Source organism: Zeugodacus cucurbitae, chromosome 6, assembly GCF_028554725.1.
Source record: "Zeugodacus cucurbitae isolate PBARC_wt_2022May chromosome 6, idZeuCucr1.2, whole genome shotgun sequence".
NCBI lineage: Eukaryota > Metazoa > Arthropoda > Insecta > Diptera > Tephritidae > Zeugodacus > Zeugodacus cucurbitae.
This window is the reverse complement of record NC_071671.1, coordinates 13,903,897-13,929,874: the sequence shown is the minus strand read 5'-3', so window position 1 is coordinate 13,929,874 and position 25,978 is coordinate 13,903,897. Positions and strand designations below refer to the sequence as shown.

At 35.2% G+C, this 25,978-nt stretch overlaps 3 protein-coding genes across 3 annotated transcripts; all 3 read right to left on the bottom strand.

Annotated features, from left to right (window-relative positions):
• Positions 1-3,215: 3,215 nt before the first annotated feature.
• LOC105215129 (putative polypeptide N-acetylgalactosaminyltransferase 9) lies at positions 3,216-6,905 on the bottom strand. Its single transcript, XM_029042194.2, has 12 exons — positions 6,715-6,905; positions 6,190-6,497; positions 5,890-6,112; positions 5,320-5,489; positions 5,067-5,231; positions 4,826-5,013; positions 4,551-4,769; positions 4,342-4,475; positions 3,823-3,913; positions 3,658-3,765; positions 3,480-3,587; positions 3,216-3,400 (listed from the first exon to the last, which is right to left on the bottom strand). Exons 2-12 carry the CDS (start codon positions 6,446-6,448, stop codon positions 3,242-3,244), a joined length of 1,824 nt encoding a protein of 607 aa, XP_028898027.2. The 5' UTR covers positions 6,449-6,497; positions 6,715-6,905; the 3' UTR covers positions 3,216-3,241.
• Positions 6,906-8,388: 1,483 nt separating this feature from the next.
• On the bottom strand, positions 8,389-9,649 carry LOC105215097 (trypsin-1). Its single transcript, XM_011188853.3, has 2 exons — positions 9,431-9,649; positions 8,389-9,355 (listed from the first exon to the last, which is right to left on the bottom strand). The coding sequence occupies exon 2, from the start codon at positions 9,246-9,248 to the stop codon at positions 8,499-8,501; it is 750 nt and encodes a 249-aa protein (XP_011187155.2). The 5' UTR covers positions 9,249-9,355; positions 9,431-9,649; the 3' UTR covers positions 8,389-8,498.
• Positions 9,650-9,766: 117 nt separating this feature from the next.
• Positions 9,767-12,120, bottom strand: LOC105215098 (cilia- and flagella-associated protein 161). Its single transcript, XM_011188855.3, has 5 exons — positions 11,895-12,120; positions 11,318-11,830; positions 11,149-11,250; positions 10,943-11,029; positions 9,767-10,036 (listed from the first exon to the last, which is right to left on the bottom strand). Exons 1-5 carry the CDS (start codon positions 11,973-11,975, stop codon positions 9,944-9,946), a joined length of 876 nt encoding a protein of 291 aa, XP_011187157.1. The 5' UTR covers positions 11,976-12,120; the 3' UTR covers positions 9,767-9,943.
• Between the last annotated feature and the right edge of the window lie 13,858 nt (positions 12,121-25,978).

The following is a 25,978-nucleotide window of genomic DNA, read 5'->3' as shown; positions in this document are numbered from 1 at the left end:
CCCGAAACGAATCCCAGTTAATACTACAAGAATAAAACAAAAAGCTCTATGTATTTTTAATCGATTAACATCGAACCAAGAAAACAAAAACAAATTTTCAGATAGTGGTGGATGGTTTTCGAAGTTTATTGAAAGACATAATTTTCATAATTTAAAAACTAAGGGTGAAATTGCTTCAGCTGATAGTAAAGCTGCGCAGGACTATCCACCAAAGTTATTTAAAATTTTTCAAGAAGGTGGTTACACGCCAGACCAATTTTTTTGCGGATGAAACCGGCCTATTTTAGAACAGGTTACCAAAACGAACCTAAAATCCTTTGGTGGCTACAAAGCTGCAAAAGACCGTATAACGTTTTTATTATGTAGCAATGCTTCTGGTGGCCGCATGATTAAACCGCTGTTAGTAAACAAAAGTCTCAGGCCGCGAGCACTAAATGGCTCAGATTTAAAACATTACCGTGTTCACTGGATGGCCAATAAAAAAAGCCTGGGTAACTGGAAATATATTCCAAGAATGGTTTCCTAAATGCGGTTTTTTCAATAAATCTACCTATTTTTTCGTCTCTTTTATATATGGTTTTTGTTTTGTATATTTTATTTTGTTATGAATGAATAAATCGTAAGTCTGAAATTTGAAACTTATTGTATTGTTTTTGAATATTTTTTCGCGTATATTTTGTTATACGCGATATTTTTTTATATTAGGAACCAATTCGTCAGTTAATATTGGAAAACTAACCATTTTTACGCGATTTTTTTTTACGCGATTAGTGGCAGAACCAATAATCGCGTAAAAAAAGGACTGAGTGTATACTGATATTAGCAAGAAAAACAACTTGCAGATATGTAATTAAATAAATCTGTACTGTTTGTATGCAACATTTTAACAAACAAAACAGTTGTAAACCAATATGTTTATCTTGTCAACTAATGCAAATGTATAATATATACATAAATATTATTTGCAATTTATAACAAAAATATGTACATATGTATGTACTTTTCCCATAACCAACTATAAAGTATGCGAAATTGAAAATGTGCCTTCTAATTCTACGAATAACGGTAAACAAAAATTCATACTAACAGATAAAATCTCAAACATATGTGAGATAATATAAATTAAAATTATTATATCATATGAATAAAATAACACGAAAATAACTAATCAGTTTTGAAATAGACATTTATGTCTAAATAAGTATTCAAATACCCACACATATACATATACATAAATAGATGTGTACAAAATTGAGTACTAATAAGCATCCATAATTTGTAAATAAAATTGCGCAAAATTTTATAGAATTTCACCCAAGCATGTTGTACATAAATACCTACATACATAAACATATGTTAAATTAAATACATATATATAATACATACAATTCCATGCAGGCATGCCAGCGCATAAACTCCAACTGCAATACTAACGCTACGCTGCTAACTAGGTTAGGTTAGAATTAAGTCAATAAACAATGTAACAAATTTAGCCATGTTTATATGAAAAAAGTCTGTCAGCACTGCAAGTTATTGCCATTTCGTTAGTCGAATATATACACACACATACTACCACATATGTATGTACTACATTGAGCATTTGAATTTGTCATTGATGCAGTAGGAAAGAAAAAAATATTTTTTTTGTTTTTTTTTTTAAACATCATGTACTACAAAATATACATATTTGCTTAGAAATGTGAAAATTTCCACAAACAACAATAACAAAATGTTTGTATTAAATCATTAGTTATGAAATTATTTTGACAGCAAAAGAGCAAACATTCTAACATGTGTAAACAAGCACACTCATAACCAAAAGTACACAATAAATATTTGAAATTGGTTAAGAGTGTAATAAATAATTTCCAATATTGCATATTTTTTATTTAACAGCATTTCACACCGTTTTTATTAACACCCTTTATACGTCCTACATAACCTTACTCCCAATCATCGGTTGATTTTATTTGAAAAACGTAGTTTTAGTGCCACTTAGCATAGTTTTAGGGTAAACATATCGCAAATATATTGAAATATTGTATGAACCATAATTTAATAAAAACAAAGAGTTGTAAAATCATGGCGTTTTATTGATATTAGTTTAAGAATATTGCCACACATACCATACAGGGGTCTCAAAAAGACGCTGCTGTGACATGAAAGCATTATTACTCAAGTATCACCTCCCCGATCCGTTCGACCCCTATATCGAGCGATATCTTTAACCTAATGCTTGAGAAGATAATTCGCGCTGCAGATCTTAATAGATTAGATAACAGCCTGAAAAAAGAAGCTAAGCAAATGGGTCTAGTAGTGAACGAGGACAAAACGAAGTACCTTCTGTCATCATATAAAAGGGTCTCAGCGGTTAGGAGACCACGTCACTGTTGACAATTACAACTTGGAGGTAGTAAAAGATTTCGTTTATCTAGTTTCACTCTTGCCAACAGGTGCTATCGCGTGCTCAGTATGCAATTGAAAAGCAGAGCCCTCTCTCGCAAAACCAAAGTAACGCTCATATAAGTCGCTCATCAAACCCGTCCTGATGTATAGCGCGGAAGCATGGACGATGACCAATAAAGATGAGCACTCCTTAGGAGCTTTCGAGAGAAAAGTCCTCCGAAGGATTTATGACCCGATACGCGTAGGCGTAAGTGAGTACCGGATTCGTTGGAATGACGAGCTGTATGAGCTCTTCGGCGAAATAGACATAGTGCGGCGCATAAAAACACAGCGGTTGCGCTGGCTTGGACATATCGCCCGAATGGAAGAAAACCCTCTAACACCAAAAATGTACGACATGGTACCCATTGGCGGCCGACAAAGAAATGACGGAAAGGCAGGAAAGACGACCTGAACTCAGGTGGAACGATCAAGTGAATGTTGACCTGACGAAGCTTGAAATATCCAACTGGTGCCGCGTGCGCAATGCGGAGACGACTGGCGAAGACTTATGGACGCGGACAAGACCGACACCCGGTTGTAGTTCCAATTGATGATGTGGCTCCCCATATTGGCAGAAAAGGCTTACGGGAATTTAAACGTGCTCAGAGATCATAAGTGTGAAGCTACTACAACAATTGGGTCCCACGAATTCCGATTAGAGCAGCGCTATATAGTTTGTAGAATATAACTTCAATAATTGAGTTCGCCAATTGGTATTTTGTCTTTTTTTATCTTTGCATAAAGAAAGAAAACTACTTACACTATTTCCCAACATATATACATATATATTTATCTAAATTGGTTTATCAAATTTCTCAAGCAGCCATTTCTGATACATATTATCCGGATCACAAGTATCCATAAGCAAATCTTCTCCATTCGTTGATACTGCCAAACACAACGTTGAAGTGACTTGTCTTAAGAAACGATTTAATGTATCGTAAGACCAGTACTGTAAAAAATTTATAAAAAGAACAACAATGTAACAAGTTAATTGTTGTTGTTATTGTGGGCAACTCAGCAAATGATACCTGATTTCCTTTTTCGCCATGGCAGCGATATATTATCAAAAAAGAGCCAGGATAATCCAAACAAAAGTTTCCATGACGTATCTCGCCAGCAGTGGTCAGAAACCAATGCTATGTCGGACAAAAGAGGAAATAGAAATTTAGATTTCTTTACATAAGTTTTAAAACCACCAATTTATACCTGGTTTCCTTCATTACCATGACAAGTCTGTACGGCAACTGGCAGTCCCGACATAACGCGGCCATTCACATCTAAACATTTATTACCGCCAACGCCTAGATTTCGTATCTAAATATCCGATTGTGATTTTCAATATTTTATGTCACGAATAAATGAAATTCTCACCTCTCCAGCTGATAGCGGATCTTTGGGTATTTCAAGTTCGGGATATACATTTTGCAAATACCATTTAAAACTTTGGCAATTAAGTCTTTTTCTGTAAGATATATTATTAGTAAAATAAAAACAGACTCAAAAAGAATCAGCGAAAAGATATCCGACCGAGCTTCCTCTTCAAGTTTTTATTATTATTACACATATCAAATCGATACAAAGGTTTGGACAAGTCTTCTCAATGCATTTGTTTGAACCTTAGTGCCCCTTTACTCTCCCTCTTACTCTAGTTTAACCAGAAGACTGATTTAAAACCTTCATATATTTGAGAAAAAAAAACATAAAAGGTCACCGCTTTCACGATTCTATATTATAAGTGAGGATAAGCACACTGAGTTCCTTGATAAAGAGATTTCTACCATTGTCGAATTACAAAGAGTTAACTCTCCCCAGAGAAGGATTCGATTAAAGGACAGTACTTATATTGCTTAAAGAAGAAGCTCGTTAACAGTACTCAGTACTCGGCTTTACCTCAGAGCTATACGAGATTTCACATTCCCATAATCACCTTTGTCATAATTTATATTGTGATAAAAATATTTAGCGTAGTTATCCATCCAAACTTCAGCTAAACGCACCGAATTCCTATGTTGTACACCTTTCGACTGTAAAATTCATAAAATATTCCTTAGACCTTTAAAAAAGCGTCGGCACTTTTTCGGTAGCTATGCATTTATTACAGCGTATGGAGAAGTTTTCCGAAAAATATGTCCAACGTGCGAGCATGGTATCATCTCCAGCTTACCGCCACACATCCAAGTTTTAAATGATAATTCCAAATTCTCAGCACCCCAGATGAGAAAACCAGCGTCGTAAGTGCCGAGTTGTTCGAAAAATTCACGACTAATGGAAAATAGACCGCCAGGCATTGTGGGTGAATATACAGGCTCCATAGTATGCTGTGCGGATAGATCTGCTTTAAAATCAAGTTTCGTACAAGCTTTAAAGTACTCACATTCCTGCGCTCGGACTCACGTCTGGGTGTAGGAATCCAAATAAATGTTAGAGACCAATCGAAACCGCCAATAAGTGTATCACCATAATTGAAATACTCGAAGGTCACTGGATCGATGATGGCAATATTTGGATAGACGACTGTGGTGTTATTACGTGCTATGCGATCCAGTAGCGGCTCCAGCCATCCTTAAAGAAATAGAACTCCTTGAACTGTGCCATAATTCTAGGTGTGTACTTACCCTCGCCACACTCACAGTGTGAATCGAGAAAGGTCAAAATCGGCGCCGTTGCATATCTTGCGCCCAGTAGTCGCGCTCGTATGAGACCCTCACGTTTCGTTGCGCGTATGATGCGTACCTTGATATATCTTTCAAAGTATTGATCCAGTTGTTCTTTGGTATGTGCTGCAAAACAGTATAGAATCCTACTGTAATTACTACAAGTTTGGTACTGGGTCCAATTTAGGTTAGCAGCATAATGCAGCGGCCTTACCCATATCTGAGAAATCATCGACCAGTATGATGTTTTGAATCAATTTTTGTGGAGACCGGTTTAGGACTGAGTGTACCGTTCGTAGCAATGTTGACCATGCCTCATTGTAGAAGCATATTATTACATCGGTTTTAGGAAGGTTTTGCAAATAATGATCGGTTTTTTTGCACCTTGAAGCAGAAATGTAAAAATCATTTATTGGTAAGTACAAGAGCTAAAAAAATAGTGCACAGGAGTTGACTAAAATTTTTATGGACTATTGTCACAGTCTAAGTTTCGTTGTCAGGAAGTGAGCTAAGACCAACTAGGGATAAAGGACTTACAAATCTTTTTGATGCGAAAAATATACTCGAATGGTTGAAATAACTAGGAATATTTAGATTATTTCTATGTTGAACCGAAAAAGTTTCTTAAACTAATTCCTTACTGAATTTAGATTTTCAAATAATTAATTCGAAAACGACTTAGACTTCAATTCTCAAATTTTTAAGTTCTGAAAAAAGTTGATAATTTATCTTAGAAATATTTTGGCACTACTAATTTCCTCGTTTTTCTCTTATCTCTCTTTACCAGTCATCTCGTTGATCCGGCAGCGTTCGTTGCAACGAAATCATATCGGATACATATTGATTGAATTTATTATTGTCCCAACCCTGATTTACAGCCTTCTTCATATCATCCGTCAAATTTTCAGGTAAGTTAACTGGTTTACCCAATTCTCCCGGTCCATTAATTTCACTGGTAGTATGACGCAATGCAGACTTTTCTTCCATTGCTTTGAAAATCTGGGGAACTGAAATATAAAACCGTTGTTGATTATGAAATATTCCAATGAGAAAGAAGCGAGAAGCAAGAAACATTATTTTTTACTTGTGTTTTCATCAATCACCCAATTGTCTATTACATCTTTTTCACTGAGTAACTCAAATTCGGTGGGAAGTAATTCGTTGACTTCAACATCTGTCGGTTGACTATTTAATGGCATTTCAGTAGGCATTGACATATCTAAAGCTGGCTCATGCAGCCATTTGCAGAAATTAATAAATGTATATACGGCAATTATCAGGAGCAATTTCACAACAGATCGTGGATGGCGTACTCTAAGTAGTCGTGCGATATTTCGAAGCATTTTTGTAGCACTTAACGAGTATGTGTTCGGACTTAAAAATTGGATATAGCTAAAATAAGTGAGAAAAGCATTGTAAACTATGATAAATATTGAGCTAGAAATATGAGAAGTCATAATAAAATGCTAAGTTAATGCATGTAATTGAGATATAAAGTTCTGTTAATCCACTAGTGTTAACTAGTTTCAGTCATTGTGGAATTCGTTTAGGCAATAAATATAGTATAGTCGAGTATATACTTTGAATCACACAATAATTAGATACACACTTTCTTATTAAAGGTTATGTTAAATTTTTAGATGTTTTTCACTTTGAAATCGCTGCACATAATTATTTATGAATTATTTACATATTTTTATAATTATATTTTATTTTCACTTTGTATTAACTTCTTCAGTTTTTCACTTAAATTTAATTTTTCACTTATTATATTTTTCGATTTTTTCAAGAGCGACTAACCTGCGACCGTCTAAATTTCTGTTGTATATTCTAAATAACTTAACTCCCTTCAACGCATTGGGGCATTATTCACGGTGATTAGCTATAAAATTTAGTTTCGCTTATTAGTGCGCTCTTCAAATGCTAGATTCGGCTTATGCTGTCTCATGTATACTCTACAAAGGTGTTATTTTTTTCAAACGGTTAAGTCAATCCAAGCTCTAATGTAGCTAGAGGTAACGATGTTAGTTAGATGTAAGGAAGAACAAAGATCAAAAGTACTTCTTTTATAAAATAATATTCAGTTGATACGAAGATTAAAAAAATGTACTACTAATATACTAAAATATATTTGAGCGATATCGGCAAAAATTTGGTATGAATATTATATGAAAGTGTAGTGATTTTGGGTTTGTATGAAATATGAAGGTCTAGCAGCTGAAAAAGTCCTCCAAACGGCTAATATAAACCCTAGAACATTTTTATACCTAGCTCTTAGTGTACTAATGATCCGAAATGCTGCTAGAAGAAGCGTGATGACAATAATTTTCGATTCTAAATATTAACATAAATAATTACACACTCAAATCAGCAAATTTAAATAATAACGTACAGATTCATTTAATTTTCGTTATACTGAGTCACCCAGCAGCTTGCACTAACAGAACATCCGCACAGATGGCGCTAAAAGCATTAGAGGAATTATATTTTAAAACCATAACTACAGTGATAGTGAAACTATTCATTGATTTAGTCGTCTTCAGAACATAAAAAAAATATTTGAAGCAGCGGCTTTCGAATAAGCATAGAGGTGTGTAAACAGCAGAAAGGCTTTGTTTTTGTGATCTCCTACTATACATACAGTTGTGTTCAAAATAATATTAGTGCGTAAGTTATAGTCTTGTCATTGAAATTGGAAACTAGATGAAGAGATATATTATGGACAGAAGAAAGTAAAGACGAGGCACAGGTTTACGACAGATACACTGTTATAACTGTAAAACATGGAGGGTCAAAAATATTAGCTTGTAGTTTTATTTTTATGGTGCTGAGCCCATATATCGTATCTACACTGACATGGAAGAACATGCCTACATTGATATTTTCAATAGCACAATGTTACCTTATGCTGAAAAACAATACCTCTGAAATGGACCTTCCGGCAGGATAATGACCCCAAACATACAAGTCGGCTAGCCAAGTAGTGGTTTCTTATCAAAGGCATTGAGGTCATGCCTTGGCCTGCGCTATGGTCCGATCTCAATTCCACAGATAATCTATGGGGTGATATTCAGAAAAGCAATAATCGCGAACTTTGGATAATAGTGAATGATTATTGGGAAAAAATACCTTAAAACCGTTATGAAGGACTAGTCAACTCTATACAGCGTAAATGTAAGGCAGTTTATATAATAGGGGCTTTTCGATCAAATACTGAACCGCATTTCTATGTATCTATAAATAATTCTTAATTTCCTCAAACAACGCTATAAATTAGACACCATTATTATATTTTTGAAATTAGCACTTTATTTTTCTCATTTCTAATTAATACTTTAATTGTTCTTCAACGCTTCCGTTTCTATTTTCTCCTACCAATTGTCCTGATTCACATCAAACGCCAGAGTTCTGTTTGATCCAAGAGCGCAGGGCACCGACGTAAGTATACATAGCCGGTTTACCAGCTGCGCCACAACCAAAGCCCCACGAAACGACACCGAAGAGTTTGTTATCTACGGTCAATGGACCGCCAGAATCGCCTTGGCAGGCGCTCACTTGACCACTTGGATGACCAGCACAGATCATACGATCCGTAATACCGGGAATGTTCTTCGGATTGCAGAAGTCACGACTCCACAACTGCACACGTGCATACTTCAAGCGATTGGGCAGCTCCAGATTACCATTGATGGCGCCATAACCGCTGATTGTGGCAACCGTATCAGCTGCATGATTCGCCTCCATATCAGCCAGTCCAATAACGCCGATATTATCATCCAGCGTCACGGGCGAGCTCAATTGTATGAGTGAGAGATCGTAATCCTGCGTTTGTGAATTGTATTGTGGATGTATGATGAACTTGGCAATGCCAAAGGACTTGCCGTCACCGGCAAGCAGATCCGCAGTACCGGCAATGACACGCATTTGGGAAGGAGTCTGACCGATCGTGCAATGCGCAGCAGTGACAATCATGGTTGGCGATATGAGTGAGCCACCACAGTGATGACGTCCACGCAGTTGTAAGGAGACCTGATGTGGAAACTGGCCGGCCAACGCAAAGTTGCCACCTATTATACGCGTACCGGCGGTGGCAGGTTCTATGGCGATTGCGCCGAGGCTGACGAAGATGAACAGGAAGAACATTTTCGGTTGAAATTGAAGAATGGTTTCCAAAAGACACTCGATAAGACTTCAAGTAAACTATGCTCTAACCAAAGAAAGCAAGCGGCTTATATAGTACTCGAATTCGCCTATAGTTGGATCAAGCATTAGAAACAGCTTTGTTGTCTTGCCCTGAAATATACGTTTGTTTTGTATTTGCTTACCTCGACGGGAATGAGGCCAAGTGTAGCGCTGTGAAATTAGCACCCAGCTGTGTGTGCAAATTAGGTCAGAAATTTTGCACACACCAAAGGCAGGGTTCAATGACTACCGGGTACCCTAGTGCGTCGTATAGGCGGTTCGCAGCGCATGATAACTCATAAATGTTGGTAGGATTACGCGCTTACAACTGGTGAAGCCAGTGGGTCGCCTATGAAGGCATTGACTTTCGAGTTAGTCACTGTGTAAATATTTTCCTGCTGTCCTCTACTGTGACTGGAGTCATGCTGCGCGATCGTTATCTCTCACCGAGAACCGTCAAAGAATCGGACGTGCAAATATGTTTTTCATGCGCTATTTTATATTTAATTTATTTTTGTTTTTTTTTTTACAAGTTTGATTTGTTTTTTTTTTAATTGCATTTTGAATTCTTTCCATACATTTTTTGCGTACAAACGTACTTTGCAGCAGTTGGGTTCAATGATTCCGCTACTATCTGTGGAATATTTGCTTAACGTTTAACCGCTCTGTCCATTGCAAATCATCCAAATATTTTGCCAACGTTCGCGATTGTATATGTCTTTATAGTTCTGTACTGACACGAGGAATTCCTAGAAGAAATGACAAAAATAACCGTTAATGGTAAATTTTGGACAGAATTTTTTGACTGAAATCTGTCATATTTCGAAATTGAAAATAATTATGTATGGATACACAAATGTTGTTAAGATTTCTTATGGTTTTTATTGGTATTACTTGTTGACTTGCTATAGATACTATCTAAAATTTTAATTTTTTATCTAACGAACCAAAACGTCCGTCCAAACTTCGAAGGACCTGAAAGTATAAAGCATCATTATGTCTGAACATAAATTTTTTCAATTATGGTGATGTGTACCAAGCTTGAGAACCTCTTCCAAAAAGTCAGTTAAGTAAACGGACAAACAAGGGCCTTAGATACTGAAATATCGATATCATATTTTGCAGATCCAAAGTGAAAGTTTGCAAAATAGATAGTTAGCAGTTTGGGTCGAAAAAAATATCAGATTGAGCAGTTCAGAGTTCAACCTCTAACTGAACCTACCGGAGACCAAAACGACTTTCTCGACTCTAGTCCAAAAAGTATGGAATTGCTCTTGCACTAGATAGTGATTAATCTTTGTCGAAGATATACTTATATATTTTTGGTTGCGTATTTCGAAGAATATATTGGAAGAAGACTTCAAGTTCATTCAAGGATCAAGGTTTATAAGGACTACTTCGGGTACTTGTCATGTGTGATTCCAGGCGATAAGATTATTGTCAGTGAACTTATCGCCTGCAATCACACCTACAAAGGCATTTAATCAGATGAGAAAACCATCTGCATAGAAGACTAAGGGATTAAATACAAAAAAGGGGTGAGTTTATTTTGAGTCTCAGTTTACATAATCAAAGATATTCGAAAGTACTTTTTTTCAATTTGCCTTAGACCATCCTTGTGTTTGAATGCTAAATATTCTGTACCCAATACTCACCGGTCCAAAAAGTGTTTGTACGACTACATTTTCGGCCGCAAGATTCTTATTGGTTGGAACATGTGTGATAACCAAAGCGGTATTGCTCTGAAAGAGATAGATAAGTATTAAATTTTACTTGTGGTTTCGAAAGACTAATAAGGAAAATCGAATGATTTATCAGTAAACTAGTTCAAAAGAATTTAAAAAACCTCCCTATTACTCACCGGCACAGGCGCACCATGACTTTCGAAACGCTTCTTCGGCTCAATATGAGTGCAAAACCATTTCGTATATGCCGAGGGTATCTCCTTGCCGGGACCACAGTTCTAAGCGATAAATTCATTACTATACAACTGCTCCGTCACAGAAGACATTTAAAATCACTGAACTTACACTTTTTCTACATAACCCCAGTGCCAGATTGATTTCTCCCCATTTCCTCGAATCGAAAGTTGTTAAGATCATACTCTTCAAATCCGCCGATTTTGGTGCACTATACAAAAGCAGCACATCATCCTGACTCTCCACACATTCCAGACGAAATTGTTGTCCATATTTAATCACCTCATTGGTGCGATCCTTCTCATCTCCACTGACTATACGAAATGAATTGCGTACACAGGGTGTCACCGACGGCGCAATGGTTATTTCACATTCCTCATTAATATTCTGACTGTGTCGCACTACACGTTCGTTGATGATAACCGAGAGTGCGGGCTGTGCCTTCACATGCTCTTCGCAGATATTCATTTTCATGGGCATCAGTTGTACAATGGCGCCGAAGTAGATATTTTCTTTGGGCGCCTCCAACTCGATGGCTTTGTGAAAATTGTCGAAGAGTCGACGTGTCTTCTCCACCAACAATTGACCGCGATCGCGTAGGCTCTTGAATGCTTGCACTTTTTCCTAGTGGTAGAGGTAAGAAAATGCATATTATTTCCCTCTTTTTTTTGTTGGTCTCAGCACCTACCTGCTCCAAACAGATGTCCTCAAACCAATTGCCAATGCGCACCACTGGCCGATAACGTGCGGTCGGTATCATCGATGTCATTTTTAAATAGATTTTATAAAAATTATAATTATTTATCCGTAGTAAAATTATGTAAAATAAATTTATAAAAATATATACGACGTTTCTGGAATTTTATGAAAATAAAAATTTTAATGTATTTTGTTTGCGAGCTTTCAAAAAAATATATTTTGAATACAGTTCGAATCAGTACTACTATGTGGCAATTATCGAATTTTTATCACAAGAAAAGTGATGTTAATTCCGTAAATAGGAGGGCTTTTCTGAAGTTTTGTACTAAGATTCATTTTCAAGATGGTCTCAATAAAGTCCAAAGTTCAATTTTTTATAATAACTTACGACAAAAGATTATTCTTTCAAAGATGTGAATATATCGTACAGAAGCTTAGCATGTACTCACTTGAGGAGATTTGGATCATACGAAGGCAGGCTGGTAAGTGTGAATATTATATTAGGAGTGTACTTTTAAAGCAGTGGACTAGGTCTAAGACATCATAATAAATGTCTCTTTTGCTCTCTCAAAGCTCCCGGTCAGTTTTAATCCATACCCCTTTGAGCGAGCCCGACATTATAAGGCAGCCTGCTAGTTTTTTTGCAAATTGTAGGTTATCTAACCCAACCCAATTAACATTTACGTGACGAAGTTGTCTGGAAGAAGGCGAGGTAGAATTATTACTGTACTTTCTTTAGGACTGGGTAATGTTGATGCATCTTAGCTGTCATGCCCGGCGGATCACTATCCGAGCGAATTTACTAGAATCCAAATTGGCCTCCTCAACAGATTTGTGATCTTGAAAGATATAATAATATATGAGTTCTTTTATCAATAAATAGAAAATAGGAAAGAGTCTCTGATCATCTGGATCTCTGTCGAAGGGATCAACGTGATTACCGAACATAACCTAACTTATAAGTTTGTGGTATGAGATTGCTCCCAAACATGCTGAAGCTCAACTTCTTTTCACACTTAAAGACATTTCTTCGTATCTACTTAAGTTTTTTATATCTTCGATATTACTTTATAAAAATCCGAAGCAGTGAGCAAATACTTAGTGTTTTACTATACATAACATTTTGATCCGACAATTATTGCATAGACACCTGTATACATATGAGTATGCATCCATCAGTATAGCCAGCAAGTTTCCAAGAAACTTCATGCTTAATGAGCCTCTTTAGCGCAACTTTATGTAACTTTCTGAAACCACAATTGAATGAATATTAAATACTTAAGTTATACTTTAAATAATTTAAAGTTCATTGGCAATGAAAACAGCTAGTATGTGATATTATGAGAATTTAGAAGAAAAATATAATACGTGAAAAATATTGAATAAGCCACTCGTTTAATGGACATTAATTAGAGAGACTTGAGCTGACTAATGGATTAGAGATAAATGTGGTTTGGCGCTTTCATTATGTATTACTGAAGTTGTGTAATTGCGGATTGGGAGATGAAAGTCGCTTAGATAATGTAAAACTTGTAATAAGAGTCAAGCTTGAGTAGCGAGGGCGGTGAGAGCTTTACATGAGAAGTAGTAATTCAGCCAACTATTTGATTTATCGATAAATAAGCGGTTTATAATTAGCCCGATCTTGGAGTTAGTGTGCTCGCTGAGTTTGTATAAAAATGAGAAATTCTAATGATCAATGCGATTTTCAAGCACTTTTTGAAGTACGCGCTAGTGTCGATCTCCAGTACCTTCAATGGATTTTTATTGTGGTTTTAATCGTTGTAAGATATTTTTCCCAGAGCGAATATATAAATTTCAAGAGCAGGCACAAGACCCCAATGATTTATTTATAATTCACAATCATCCCTGTTTTAAGTCTGGAAATAGGATGACTGTTCTGAAGTTTCGTACTAAATTGATTTCAAATATATATGAAGCTGGTATTAGTTTACCGTCCGACGACAAAAACCTACACTGTCAAAGATTCGAATGTATGGTATAGAAGCTTAGAAAATAAAGTTCTTTGAGCTTGCCCGAAACTAGTTGTTATGTTTTACTAGCTTTATGTTCTTTTACAAAAACACGTTAATACCTAAAACCGAACTGAATTGAAAATTGTTGAGTCATTTCAAAAGGCAGAGTACACACACCTTTTTTTCTTCCTCAAGTTTCCGAGATGACGGCAGCTAAGCTCCGTTACATTTCTTGAGAGTATTAGACAAACAAATCGTTAATTCATTATGTCATGAACGAATGAAAGGGAAAGTATTGCTTACAACAACAAACAAAGTTTGATAATTCTTTTCGCTTATGAAGTAACTTGTCGCAATAATGGACTCTCTCATTATTTGGTTTGCCCGATCGTTTGAAACGAAATCAATATGCCACGAACCTTTTATAATATGAGTGCCATAGCACTCGTCATAAGCTGACATTTAGAAGAATTTTCGCTTAAGAGTTTATTACTGAAATGCCCAATGTGGAATTTTTAAACAAAAATACTAAAAATATTTTCCGTTTTTTTGCTCTTTTTACTCAATGCTTTATAAAAAGTGTTACTGTGATCGGATTTAGTTCAAATATGCGCCGATTTGTTCGATAATCTGTTTTCATCTAGACGGAAACTTCATAATACCACCCTCATAGAAGCCCCCTCCTTATTTGCGAAGAACTCGAACTGCCACTTTTCACAAGCCTCTTTTGAGTTCAACTTTACACTACCAAGGGCGACAGGAACAGATGGTAATCACTTGGCGCTATGTCCGGGCTATATGGAGGATGCGATAAAACCTCCCATCCGAGCTCCAGTAGCTTCTGACGAATCATCAACGAAGTGTGTGGTCTGGCGTTGTCCTGCTGGAACACTACACCCGTCCTGTTGGCCAATTCTGGACGCTTCTGGTCGATCGCCTGCCTCAAGCGTTCCAGTTGTTCGCAGTAGATGGTGATTCCCTTCCAATCCCACTAAACACACAGCAAAACCTTCCTGGCCGTCAATCCCGGCTTGGTCACTGTTTGGGACGATTCACCGCCCTTCGATCGTGACTGTTTTCGCTTGATATTGTCCTCGCCAGTTATCATCCACATCAAAAATGGGTCAAGTTCGTTCCGTTTCAGCTGCATATCGCAGGAGTTCGGTCCAGAAGGGTTTTTGCGTGAAATCATGCTTTTTTGTGCATTCAGCCTTCTTCAAATTGTTTGGTGACTAACTCCCATCTCCTGGGCGATGTCACGAGATGCCGCATGACGGGCTAAAATGATGTTTTCCATGATTTGATCGGTATTCGTCGTCACAAGTCTTCTGCTGGCAGGCTTATCCATGGTGTCGTTATCACCCGCTCGTCGAAACCATTCCGCATATAACGAAGGAAAACTTTAAAATAGCGCGAATTTCGGCGTTAGTGAACTCCATCCATAACTGTTGAACGCAATATCAAAACTAATCATGCATAGCGTCGTTTTGTAGGTTATGTCAAGACCTTTCAAAGATGTATAGTATTGCCAGATACGAGCTCTGTAAAGCTTTATATAGTACATAGCCGCGAAATCCAAAAGACTAAAAGGCGGACGGGAGATACTTGCCAACCAGAATTTCTATAATCTCTTACAACAAATAAGTTATTATAATGCAACGGACCTGTTAAATTACTCACATGAATCATAAACGCTCTCAATGAACGACAACTAATAGGTTATAGTCAGCTAATAGAGTAGATATGTATTAATTTAACATGCCCAACAAGAATACAAAATTTTACTGTCTGAGCATGTCAGCGTTTTGGCCATAGCGATGAATCCATATCAGCTGTATCATTATCCACATATGTATATTAGTATTTGTTCATACACACACACACATACTTCACTCTCTGTTATCGACACTGGTGATATTCACGTGAAGCGCTGAGACACCTTCTTTCGCTACTCGCCTACTAATCACGTTCGTTATCTAGAGAATCTCGTGCTTGTCTCTAGCGACTCAGCAGCGGCCGCAGAACATTTGCTGATATCAGTTGGTATGTTTATTGTTGTTTCATTGTTGTTTTTAGCCATATAAACAATTTTGTGAAATAAGTACTTTAGCTGATTTTCTTTTGTTTTTCAAAAGCGGTCTAATATGTACTCGTCGAAGTTTATTGCCCACAACGGCATACATGTCATACATATTTTCATTTTCTTACTATACTATTTTCTAAATAGTTTTCTCCGTATGTCTAGTTAATGGATTTATTAGCGGCAGTGATAAGCTCGTGTTTTAGTAAACTAGATAGTAACCCGATCCCACAACTCAAGCGAGACAACTGAATAAATACGTTTGATATGTGTGTGTTGTTGTAAGTGCAGCAGCGCCACTTTTGTTTAGAAGGCTCGTGTAGGTGTCATTTGAGCTGTTAGACGGAAAGGTGTTTGTTCTACAACAACTCAAGCATAACAAATAAAAGTTTAATAAAATAAAGATGAAGGAGAGAACAAAACCAATGTGTATTTATACTAGTCTTAGATTGAAAGTGAATTTCGGTGTTTTTCATGCTCAAAATGCATTTATAAACAAAATATATTTATATAATGTTTATTAAAAAATAAGGTTTTTAAATTAATTTTAGACTTTTTATAATATTTTTAGAATTATACAGGGTGGGTCATTTTTTAAATCGGTATGTTAAGATCGGACCTTGATTGTACATGTTTGGAAAGCACAATTTAGTAAAATTCAAACCGAGAATCGTCATTTATTGGTTCCAAAACATTCATTGGCATTTCAAGAAACGGTCGATTGATTTTATTAAAGATTAATTTTATTTACTACTCTCTCGCAAATACCTGAAAATGGTCTTGATGGTAACTGATTTCAATAAGCGAATCAAAATATTCACCCCTCGAAACATTAACGAGCTCAGAGCAAATAGTCGTTGAGAGGTAATCGCTAAACTGAAGCGAAGCTCGAAAAAGTAATACTATGTTCGGACTGAGATAGAAAATTTATTTAACTGAAGATAATTAAGCCTGCCACTTAATACTATTTTCCAAAAATAATAATTTTAAAGTCCAAAAAGAAATTAAAATTAAAATTATCTCAAATATAAAAGGCGGTTACTTTTCTTGAAAATTATTCAATGTCAACATAAAATTTGGCGCACCCTGTGCACATATTTCATTCAAAGTAAAAATTTTTTTAACTGGACAATAATCTCGGCCTATATCTGTCATCAATTATTATTACAAACAACAATATAGAGGTAGAGCTTGATCCAGATCTAGCTAGAGCTCTTGAAAGAAACGTAAAAAAAAGTTTAAAAATATATTTATATATCTGCATCCTGATCTTCTTATTACACCAAATAACTACATACGTCAATTTGTCATAGTTTTGATTTTCTAAAGAAAAATTCTTGAACAAGTATTTCGCCATTGTATTTATCATTTACCAAATCAAGTGACAATTGTCAATAATCAAGTGATAATTGTCAATAAACAAGGCAACAATAATTTTTATTTTATTGCCCAAATAAGCCGCAATAATAACTGCAAATTAAAGATAGTTACTTTTAATGAAATTCCCTTTAAATATTTACAAAAACTTTTAAATAGTTTGTAAAAGAAAAAAATTTAAGTTATGTAAGAAGCTTGCTAAAAAAAGAAGAAGATAAACGATAAGGGTTGATGAAATATACAGGATGGCTGATGAAAGCCGCTACCAAAAAAAAAAATTAAAAACTTTCTCCTATTTAATGAATCTGGTTAATTTTTTTATTTTGCAGATTGACTTTTACATTTAACAAAAATGGATAACTGGGACACTGAAACAAGAATTTGGATTGTTCGCCCTCATCACTCCCTTTTTACAGAAAAAAACAAATATTCGATAAGATACTTATAGATATTCGACATTCCGGAAAGAGGTTCAGATTTTACGACAAAGATTTCTTTGATTTTTAGAAAAGAGTGTGAACAAAATTATGGAGTCAAAGAGGAATTACTAGATAGCAATTCATAATCATGTAAGTGATTTATTAAAATAATAATAAATTTATTAATTCCAATATATTCCTTTATGATAAACCCGATATAAAGACCAAGATCAACTACCCGGATTATCGAACTTTGTTGCAGATGAGAATATCGATATGCCTTATAAATGGATATGGTCAATATAATTCAGATATACCAAAAGCTCCTGAGGAACTTTTCAATAAAAGCTTTGGTGAAAGCTTGTATAAAGGAAATACAACCACTCATGCTGTGTCACGTGAAATCGCCATATTTATAAGTGATCAATATCGAACACAAAGTTGACACGTGTACACTACTGATAGTGAACGAAGCTCAATATGGTACTATTTAGGTGCTTGAAAAATCGTGTGGGTAATAAAATATGCCAATTATCATTGCTTGACATCAATTCAGCTACTGAATTCAGAAAATATGAAGAAATAAAAGCCTTGAGTTTATTTAAATAATCACACATACATACACGTATATAGACCTACGCATATTTTAATTACTTAATTAACAATAGCAGTCGCTGCTATCTTTCAAATATCAGCAATTTATTGGCGCACTAAATAATATGGTCAAGCAAATACTTCGATTTATGAGTACATACATATGTATATAGAAATCTTAACGTTCTTAATATGATTTGATTGGGTGTATATATGTATATGTATATATTTCCAGACTTTCAGTTTTCTGGTTGCGGGTTGTAAAACACAGGCAAAAACTCAAGAGTGGACTGTTGCCAATCTGATAAGTAAGCCTCTGTATGTGTGTGTGAGTTGTTGTGCGCAGGAAACTGCCAATGTGCAAATGTGTATATGTGTTTTATAACAGAATAACAATAATATGACACTGATCGATTTAAAGGTTGTAAATAACTCACACATACACACACTCAGGCATATTTACATATTTGTATTGAAGTTCATATTTCAATTTTTTTCCACTTTTAGGTGAAATAGACGACAGACTGTTGCTAACTGTGTGCCCGATCACGTGCTGGCTGAACTAACGGCAGTGTAATTGAAACGTGTGTGTACTTATTATGTCTATGATTGGCGCCCGCACTCGCACTCGCCCCTGCCATATGTTTAATTTCCATATTTGCAAAGTGCTCCATTTGTTTTTCCACACTGGTTCAAGCGTTAAATAAATATGCCGGGCGAAAAAAAGTCGATAATAATAAACAATTGCTATTTGTAGTCGTTGGTAATATGCAAGTCACCAAATTGTGTGCATAAAACGTGTTGCGTTTGAAGTGTGATTTTGTAGGCGCAACTTTGGTTATACAATTGGGGTTTATTGCCTCACGATCTAGATTGGATTTTTTTCCCTTTGATTCATTGCACTTATTGACAATATTGCTGTTTGCGCAATTTGTAAACAACTCTTTGGAAAATATAAGTAAGTGGTTAAGGAAATTCATTTAGTTACTTTTCAAAAAAAATTTATTACATATACTTTCTCTATAGAAGAATATATAAATTAATAGAACTCTCTGGACTTTGTGAACATTCCACTTAGCAGGAAAATAATACAAATATCAAAAAAAAACACTATGAATATAGCATATAAGCAGAAGAATTGGTATCGTTTAGATGAACAATTCAACTTCGAAAATACACCGATTATAGAGATACGAAATATTTATCTTTAGCTTAAAATTAATAGATATCAATCTTGCCGATCAACTTTTTATTTTCGCTAAATTGCATTTTATCAACCATCCCTTGGGGTCTGAGGACGGGAAAAATTAGACGTGAAGCCAGATCCGTATAATACAGTGGAAACGCAATCAAATTGAAAACAAATCCTTACAATTTTGATCAAGCAGGACTTCTTTTCTCTTCATTTTCATTTTCATTGATTTCACATTTTAAATCGGGCAATACTCTCTTCTAGCCGATTCATAGCCGATTAGAACACTGTTCCGATTCAATCAATTCGTATACGTTCTTTGCTCGATTATGAATTAAATATCTCCATAATAGTCTGCTTTCGGACGCCAGCAGGATTATCGACACTGGTGATATTCACGTGAAGCGCTGAGACACCTTCTTTCGCTACTCGCCTACTAATCACGTTCGTTATCTAGAGAATCTCGTGCTTGTCTCTAGCGACTCAGCAGCGGCCGCAGAACATTTGCTGATATCAGTTGGTATGTTTATTGTTGTTTCATTGTTGTTTTTAGCCATATAAACAATTTTGTGAAATAAGTACTTTAGCTGATTTTCTTTTGTTTTTCAAAAGCGGTCTAATATGTACTCGTCGAAGTTTATTGCCCACAACGGCATACATGTCATACATATTTTCATTTTCTTACTATACTATTTTCTAAATAGTTTTCTCCGTATGTCTAGTTAATGGATTTATTAGCGGCAGTGATAAGCTCGTGTTTTAGTAAACTAGATAGTAACCCGATCCCACAACTCAAGCGAGACAACTGAATAAATACGTTTGATATGTGTGTGTTGTTGTAAGTGCAGCAGCGCCACTTTTGTTTAGAAGGCTCGTGTAGGTGTCATTTGAGCTGTTAGACGGAAAGGTGTTTGTTCTACAACAACTCAAGCATAACAAATAAAAGTTTAATAAAATAAAGATGAAGGAGAGAACAAAACCAATGTGTATTTATACTAGTCTTAGATTGAAAGTGAATTTCGGTGTTTTTCATGCTCAAAATGCATTTATAAACAAAATATATTTATATAATGTTTATTAAAAAATAAGGTTTTTAAATTAATTTTAGACTTTTTATAATATTTTTAGAATTATACAGGGTGGGTCATTTTTTAAATCGGTATGTTAAGATCGGACCTTGATTGTACATGTTTGGAAAGCACAATTTAGTAAAATTCAAACCGAGAATCGTCATTTATTGGTTCCAAAACATTCATTGGCATTTCAAGAAACGGTCGATTGATTTTATTAAAGATTAATTTTATTTACTACTCTCTCGCAAATACCTGAAAATGGTCTTGATGGTAACTGATTTCAATAAGCGAATCAAAATATTCACCCCTCGAAACATTAACGAGCTCAGAGCAAATAGTCGTTGAGAGGTAATCGCTAAACTGAAGCGAAGCTCGAAAAAGTAATACTATGTTCGGACTGAGATAGAAAATTTATTTAACTGAAGATAATTAAGCCTGCCACTTAATACTATTTTCCAAAAATAATAATTTTAAAGTCCAAAAAGAAATTAAAATTAAAATTATCTCAAATATAAAAGGCGGTTACTTTTCTTGAAAATTATTCAATGTCAACATAAAATTTGGCGCACCCTGTGCACATATTTCATTCAAAGTAAAAATTTTTTTAACTGGACAATAATCTCGGCCTATATCTGTCATCAATTATTATTACAAACAACAATATAGAGGTAGAGCTTGATCCAGATCTAGCTAGAGCTCTTGAAAGAAACGTAAAAAAAAGTTTAAAAATATATTTATATATCTGCATCCTGATCTTCTTATTACACCAAATAACTACATACGTCAATTTGTCATAGTTTTGATTTTCTAAAGAAAAATTCTTGAACAAGTATTTCGCCATTGTATTTATCATTTACCAAATCAAGTGACAATTGTCAATAATCAAGTGATAATTGTCAATAAACAAGGCAACAATAATTTTTATTTTATTGCCCAAATAAGCCGCAATAATAACTGCAAATTAAAGATAGTTACTTTTAATGAAATTCCCTTTAAATATTTACAAAAACTTTTAAATAGTTTGTAAAAGAAAAAAATTTAAGTTATGTAAGAAGCTTGCTAAAAAAAGAAGAAGATAAACGATAAGGGTTGATGAAATATACAGGATGGCTGATGAAAGCCGCTACCAAAAAAAAAAATTAAAAACTTTCTCCTATTTAATGAATCTGGTTAATTTTTTTATTTTGCAGATTGACTTTTACATTTAACAAAAATGGATAACTGGGACACTGAAACAAGAATTTGGATTGTTCGCCCTCATCACTCCCTTTTTACAGAAAAAAACAAATATTCGATAAGATACTTATAGATATTCGACATTCCGGAAAGAGGTTCAGATTTTACGACAAAGATTTCTTTGATTTTTAGAAAAGAGTGTGAACAAAATTATGGAGTCAAAGAGGAATTACTAGATAGCAATTCATAATCATGTAAGTGATTTATTAAAATAATAATAAATTTATTAATTCCAATATATTCCTTTATGATAAACCCGATATAAAGACCAAGATCAACTACCCGGATTATCGAACTTTGTTGCAGATGAGAATATCGATATGCCTTATAAATGGATATGGTCAATATAATTCAGATATACCAAAAGCTCCTGAGGAACTTTTCAATAAAAGCTTTGGTGAAAGCTTGTATAAAGGAAATACAACCACTCATGCTGTGTCACGTGAAATCGCCATATTTATAAGTGATCAATATCGAACACAAAGTTGACACGTGTACACTACTGATAGTGAACGAAGCTCAATATGGTACTATTTAGGTGCTTGAAAAATCGTGTGGGTAATAAAATATGCCAATTATCATTGCTTGACATCAATTCAGCTACTGAATTCAGAAAATATGAAGAAATAAAAGCCTTGAGTTTATTTAAATAATCACACATACATACACGTATATAGACCTACGCATATTTTAATTACTTAATTAACAATAGCAGTCGCTGCTATCTTTCAAATATCAGCAATTTATTGGCGCACTAAATAATATGGTCAAGCAAATACTTCGATTTATGAGTACATACATATGTATATAGAAATCTTAACGTTCTTAATATGATTTGATTGGGTGTATATATGTATATGTATATATTTCCAGACTTTCAGTTTTCTGGTTGCGGGTTGTAAAACACAGGCAAAAACTCAAGAGTGGACTGTTGCCAATCTGATAAGTAAGCCTCTGTATGTGTGTGTGAGTTGTTGTGCGCAGGAAACTGCCAATGTGCAAATGTGTATATGTGTTTTATAACAGAATAACAATAATATGACACTGATCGATTTAAAGGTTGTAAATAACTCACACATACACACACTCAGGCATATTTACATATTTGTATTGAAGTTCATATTTCAATTTTTTTCCACTTTTAGGTGAAATAGACGACAGACTGTTGCTAACTGTGTGCCCGATCACGTGCTGGCTGAACTAACGGCAGTGTAATTGAAACGTGTGTGTACTTATTATGTCTATGATTGGCGCCCGCACTCGCACTCGCCCCTGCCATATGTTTAATTTCCATATTTGCAAAGTGCTCCATTTGTTTTTCCACACTGGTTCAAGCGTTAAATAAATATGCCGGGCGAAAAAAAGTCGATAATAATAAACAATTGCTATTTGTAGTCGTTGGTAATATGCAAGTCACCAAATTGTGTGCATAAAACGTGTTGCGTTTGAAGTGTGATTTTGTAGGCGCAACTTTGGTTATACAATTGGGGTTTATTGCCTCACGATCTAGATTGGATTTTTTTCCCTTTGATTCATTGCACTTATTGACAATATTGCTGTTTGCGCAATTTGTAAACAACTCTTTGGAAAATATAAGTAAGTGGTTAAGGAAATTCATTTAGTTACTTTTCAAAAAAAATTTATTACATATACTTTCTCTATAGAAGAATATATAAATTAATAGAACTCTCTGGACTTTGTGAACATTCCACTTAGCAGGAAAATAATACAAATATCAAAAAAAAACACTATGAATATAGCATATAAGCAGAAGAATTGGTATCGTTTAGATGAACAATTCAACTTCGAAAATACACCGATTATAGAGATACGAAATATTTATCTTTAGCTTAAAATTAATAGATATCAATCTTGCCGATCAACTTTTTATTTTCGCTAAATTGCATTTTATCAACCATCCCTTGGGGTCTGAGGACGGGAAAAATTAGACGTGAAGCCAGATCCGTATAATACAGTGGAAACGCAATCAAATTGAAAACAAATCCTTACAATTTTGATCAAGCAGGACTTCTTTTCTCTTCATTTTCATTTTCATTGATTTCACATTTTAAATCGGGCAATACTCTCTTCTAGCCGATTCATAGCCGATTAGAACACTGTTCCGATTCAATCAATTCGTATACGTTCTTTGCTCGATTATGAATTAAATATCTCCATAATAGTCTGCTTTCGGACGCCAGCAGGATTAATGTCTTCAGTGCACATGTGTTCTCTACCTAGCAACATTTGAATGGTTGGATTATATATATATATATATATATATTTAGCGTAGGAACCGCTTTAAGCGATTTAGCCGAGTCCACCAGAGCGTGCCACTCGTTTCTCTTTTTTGATTTTTGGCGCCAACTGGAAACCAAACCAAACCATGGCAGCTCCTTTTCGTGCTGTTTCGTGCAGATTGTGGGGTCTCCCGTTTTGTGGATTGGACAGAGTATGCTTTCATCCGACCATATTCCGCAAAGAAGCTGATGCATGCACCCTATTAGCTCTTCGCCGCCATATTTGAATAGCTCGGCTGGCAATCCATCGGCCCCCGCCGCCTTGTTGTTCTTCAAGCGGGTAATAGCTATTCTAATTTCTTCACGGTTGGTCAATGAAACATCTGTTCCATGGTCGTCGATTGGGGAATCTGGTTCGCTATCTCTTGGTATTGTACTTTCACTGCCATTCAGCAGGCTGGAGAAGTGTTCCCTCTACAAACTCAGTATACTCCGGTCATCAACAACTAGATCACCTCTGGGGGTCCTTCACGAGTGTGCTCCGGTCTTGAAACCTTCAGTTATTCACCGGATCTTTTCGTAAAATTTTCGATCATTACCCCTGTCGGCTATCTTGTCAAGCTCTTCATACTCACGCATATCGGTCCTTTTCTTTTTTTGGCTACAAATGCTTACCTCTTCAGCTCCCGGTATCTATTGCATCCCGCACGTGTTGCGGTCGATCGCGACATTGTGAGGTAGGCAGTCTGTTTTCTCTCCACTGCGAGACGACAATCCTCATTATACCAGCGGTTTTTTTTATATTTCCGAAACCAATAGTTTCGGTTGCAGTTTTACGTAAGGAGCATTATATGCCGTACCACAGTTCCTTCTTTTAAGGCTGAAGTCTGTGATCATAGACTAAAGTAAGTCGATGGTAATTGATATCAGCACATAATTGTAAAACATACTGAAGATTATGAGTTTCAACAGTTTCAGTTTCTGCAAATACTAGAGATGCACGAAGAAGTAATACTCGAAATACTTGATGGAAATTTTAGTCCAAACTAAAGCTTACGAACATGACATTGTGACTTGAAATATATCTAAATATACTCTCAATCCATCAAAACCATCAAAGAGAAACTCTAAACAATATCAGCTCATACTAAAACTGTTGCTAAGCAGAAGTCCGAATACCGCTGGCTTCCCGTAATACTATATAGTTATTATTTTCCATAAAAAATTGGCGTAGCGAAATAATTATCGTTCACTGGCCTCCTTTGAATTTGGTGCAATAAAAACTGTTATTTGAAAACAAATTGAAAAAATTGTGAACTGAAATGAAATGCTGATTCAGCAGGTAAAATTTTCCAGCGGTGGACTCACACCTACATAGATGTATCTATATGTAAGTATATAATATATGAAACAAATTAGAACATAGACTGAGTAAAGAACAACAACAGCAGATAATTTTAATTGAATAATTGCCTGTTATATAGACAATTAACGCATTCGATTTTATCTCTATGACGCTGCAATATAATTCATTTATTTGTACAATTGCACTTGCTAATTGCTTAAATAAAACTCAATATATTAACGGGCATAAGGGGCTAATGAAGGTACGAGTATGTCTCATTATTACATGTTTTGGTTAGAATGCGTCAATAGTTATTTATACAGCGTTTAACACCTTCTCTAAGAGTAAATACGCTAATTAATTGAGTAGAAGCCAAAAATACCTAATTATCGTAATAATAAGTTATGATTAACATTTTTATACGGTGCTTATTTTAGAGCTAAGAAATTACCAAAGGGTTTGCTATGAAATCAGCAGTGGACATATACGCTGTATAGCTCGTAAACATTTATTTCCTCAAACTCGGAACCTGAAATTTTAT

Coding starts and splice junctions, on each gene's coding strand:
- LOC105215129 (XM_029042194.2), bottom strand. CDS start 6,448: ATGCTTCGAAATATCGCACGACTACTTAGAGTACGCCATCCACGATCT. Junction 5,232..5,319: donor CGATGATTTCTCAGATATGG/GTAAGGCCGCTG, acceptor ACTGTTTTGCAG/CACATACCAAAGAACAACTG. Junction 4,770..4,825: donor GTGAGTCCGAGCGCAGGAAT/GTGAGTACTTTA, acceptor CTATCCGCACAG/CATACTATGGAGCCTGTATA.
- LOC105215098 (XM_011188855.3), bottom strand. CDS start 11,975: ATGACATCGATGATACCGACCGCACGTTATCGGCCAGTGGTGCGCATT. Junction 11,831..11,894: donor AGGACATCTGTTTGGAGCAG/GTAGGTGCTGAG, acceptor CTCTACCACTAG/GAAAAAGTGCAAGCATTCAA. Junction 11,030..11,148: donor GTCATGGTGCGCCTGTGCCG/GTGAGTAATAGG, acceptor TATCTCTTTCAG/AGCAATACCGCTTTGGTTAT.
- LOC105215097 (XM_011188853.3), bottom strand. CDS start 9,248: ATGTTCTTCCTGTTCATCTTCGTCAGCCTCGGCGCAATCGCCATAGAA.